Genomic DNA, 3,221 nt, shown 5'->3' with positions numbered 1-3,221 from the left:
TGAAACCCTCCATGGTTAAGTAGGGTGATACTCTGTACATAGTTCCTCCTCCTCTTCCTTGTATATCAGAAATTATCATGAAGGATGTGTATAAAGAAAAAAGAATGAAATAGGAATCTATCGACTACGTCTGGAACTAAATACCTATCAAAATCGGTATCTATCTAGAAACGTCAAGTCACATCATAAAATAATTTTGAAATGTTCGATTTTTTAATATCTTATTAGTTTGAATAATATTTTCCTATTTATTGGATTTGATTGTGGAACATAATGATAGTTAATCCCTGAATTATTCACTGATTCATTCAAAACAATAAATAATGTAATATTATAATATTAAATAAGTATTATTATTGAAATATCTTCAACTGTATTTATATTCATAGTCGCTTGTTAATAAGATATTTGCCCGTAAATTGCTTAAAAACATTTCTTTACTGATAAACCTCCTTACCAGATTGATATAACATTAAAAAAAAAGTATAAAGCAAGGTGAATTACTGTTATTTAAAGTTCACTTCAATTGATGGAAAGTTAATTAACAATTAATTCAGTTATTTTTTGACACCTCTTGAAAATGACAGCGTAACTCTCAAGTGCTGTGTATGGACCCAAAGGTTCACTATTTTTATTAACTGATAAGGACAAATATAAGTGGGCTGTCGGAATAGTACATGCTCAGTTTCAATTATGCTCGCCGGTGTGGTTCTATCACTTTTCCTAGCCTCAGCTTGGGCTGAAGATTTCATCCCTATCCCTGACGACGACCCTTCTATCGACGTTGTCAAGAATGTAGTCACCAAGGCCAACTACTACTTGGAGGACCACTTGCTGACCGAGGTAAGGTTACCCAACATCGGTGGCTATCTCCCTACAGATGTCGTTACCTTAACGGACGGCAAGATCGGCCAGTTCAACACATTGGTCCTCCATGGATCTCCAGCAATACAGAAGAGGCAGAACTCTGACGGTTCCACGACTTACCTCTTCGACGTTAAGATGGCACTGCGGCAGTTGGGAATACAGTATCTGTTCAAAGTGAAAATCATTGGCTTCGTTTTAAGAGAAGGAATCGTGGACATTTCTCCTTCACTAAACACCGGGTCTGTCAAAGGAATCGTGGTAGTGAAGAAGGATGGAAGATGTGACGCAGGCTTGTACAGTGTCTCAGTCGACTCGTTGGATGGTATTCAGGTGTTCATCCAACCTGAGGATATTCCAGGACTCAGCATCATTTCTCAGTCCATAGTCAACTTCGTCACTCCCAGAATTCTCCCAGTGACCAATTTCGCCCTCAATGGAGTAGTCTTGAGCCCAACGTTCCAAAGAAGTTTCTCTCAGTTCGTCTGCAAAGAGATAAATCATCCCACTGTTGAACCACCAACAACAGAACCTACTGATCCAACCACCGAACCAACTGTTCCAACAACCGAACCAACTGCACAGCCAACTGAAGAACCAACTGAAGGGCCAACCGAAGAACCAACTGAAGAGCCAACCGAAGAACCAACTGAGGCGCCAACCGAAGAACCAACGGAGGAGCCAACCGAAGAACCAACTGCAGCGCCCACCGAAAAACCAACTGAAGAGCCAACCGAAGAACCAACTGAGGAGCCAACCGAAGAACCTACTGAGGAAACAACACAGAGCACTACTGAAGCCTACGCTGAAGAAAGCGAAGAAGAAGATGATGAAAAATTTTGAGCTGTAGCATCTCATTAAATAATAACCATTTGATGCAAAATGTGTAAATAGAAATCATTAAGAAAATTAATAAATTATATTTTTTAGTTTTTTTTTTGTTTTCATTATCATTTTAGACGAACCCATTTATATTATTTTTTTAATGGAACAACTAATATAATAGTCTAGTGTTGATTTTAATATATTAAGTTGTAAAAAGTTAATAACCAAATAAAAATTTCCGGTTTTCCACAAAACCGATAGTTTACTGATATAATAAAAAAAAAAAAAATTCGATATAAAATATTATTAGAATTTTTATGTATATATCTGTTTTGACTGGACCATCCTCAAATTTTAAGCTCTGAAGGAATTAGGTCCAAGTCTAGGTTTTAAGATATCAGAAGGGGTTTAATTAAAGATAAAGTGATCTTGAGGAAAACTAATATATTAAAATAAAACGAAATAACTGGTGGAAGGCCGAAAAGAATACAATTATGTTAGTTAGGTAAGTAATAATTTAAATATGGGAGAAAAATTGGTCTATTGGTGAGATGTGAATATCATGTAGTGAGGGTTGCCATTTGTGTTTGTAAAAAAGTTCTTACTTGTGACTGAGTACTTGCGTTATGGATCTAAGACGATGGCCTATTTCCTCTCCTTCTCTCCAGCAACCTTAGTCCGTCGCTTCATCTCGGCAACTAAGATTGTAACCTAATCCCCAACAGTTACACTGGTCCGTCCGCTTCATCTCGGCAACCAGTGTAATTTCCCGTCTCTCCCCGGCTCTAGTCCGTCCGCTTCATCTCGGCAACTAGAGCTGCACCTAGCCTTATCAGCTTACTGGTCCGTCCGCTTCATCTCGGCAACTAGTAAGCTGGCTCCTATTATGACAGTTCTAGTCCGTCCGCTTCATCTCGGCAACTAGAACTGTTACTCTGCCTCAGACTCTCTCACCTAGACCTCCTCTACCTAGTCAGTGTCCAGGGCTCATCCTCTGGCACGGCCGTTCCTAACTTATAATGAATACGCCTTGTCGTGGGCCTTCTGTAAAGAGATATCAGGCTGGAGAAATCGCCTAAGACCAGACAACCACGACAAGTGGTGACCCCGACGTGATCAAGGCCGACAAAGAGAAGTCCGCCCGACGTGACCAAGGCCGACGCAGAGAACCCCGCCCGACGTGATCCAAGCTGTCGAAGAGAAGCCTGACACGATCCAAGCCGTCGCAGAGAAGTGGGAAGTGATCCATCCGTCGCAGAGAAGCCCGACGTGATCCATCCGTCGAAGAGAAGCCCGAAATGATCTCGAGTCGTCACAAAGAGGCCTGACGTGATAAGTCCGTCGAAACAAGGCCCGACACTGGAAGGACCTACTTACTAAACGAGGAACAATAGATAACTAGAGAGATAACGAACGAGATGGTAGTAAAATCTTCAGAGACGAAAAGAGAAGAGACATAAGGAAAACCAGTAGGACAAAAATAAGGAGACAACATAACCCAGCGCAGTTAAACCTCAATCAGGGACCTGTGT

The 3,221-nt window shown here is 40.7% G+C and overlaps 1 protein-coding gene across 1 annotated transcript; it reads left to right on the top strand.

Annotated features, from left to right (window-relative positions):
- Window positions 1-674: 674 nt before the first annotated feature.
- LOC106685501 (uncharacterized) lies at window positions 675-1,798 on the top strand. Its single transcript, XM_014428211.2, has one exon. It carries the CDS (start codon window positions 694-696, stop codon window positions 1,705-1,707), a length of 1,014 nt encoding a protein of 337 aa, XP_014283697.1. The 5' UTR covers window positions 675-693; the 3' UTR covers window positions 1,708-1,798.
- Window positions 1,799-3,221: the final 1,423 nt, after the last annotated feature.

The sequence above is a fragment of the Halyomorpha halys genome, unplaced genomic scaffold, assembly GCF_000696795.3.
Source record: "Halyomorpha halys isolate HHAL.00 unplaced genomic scaffold, Hhal_1.1 Scaffold705.1, whole genome shotgun sequence".
Lineage (NCBI taxonomy): Eukaryota > Metazoa > Arthropoda > Insecta > Hemiptera > Pentatomidae > Halyomorpha > Halyomorpha halys.
Note: the sequence above shows the minus strand (reverse complement) of the source record. Positions and strands in the feature narration are given on the sequence as shown.

What these genes read in the sequence shown, in the direction of transcription:
- LOC106685501 (XM_014428211.2), top strand. Translation starts at nt 694, where the DNA reads ATGCTCGCCGGTGTGGTTCTATCACTTTTCCTAGCCTCAGCTTGGGCT.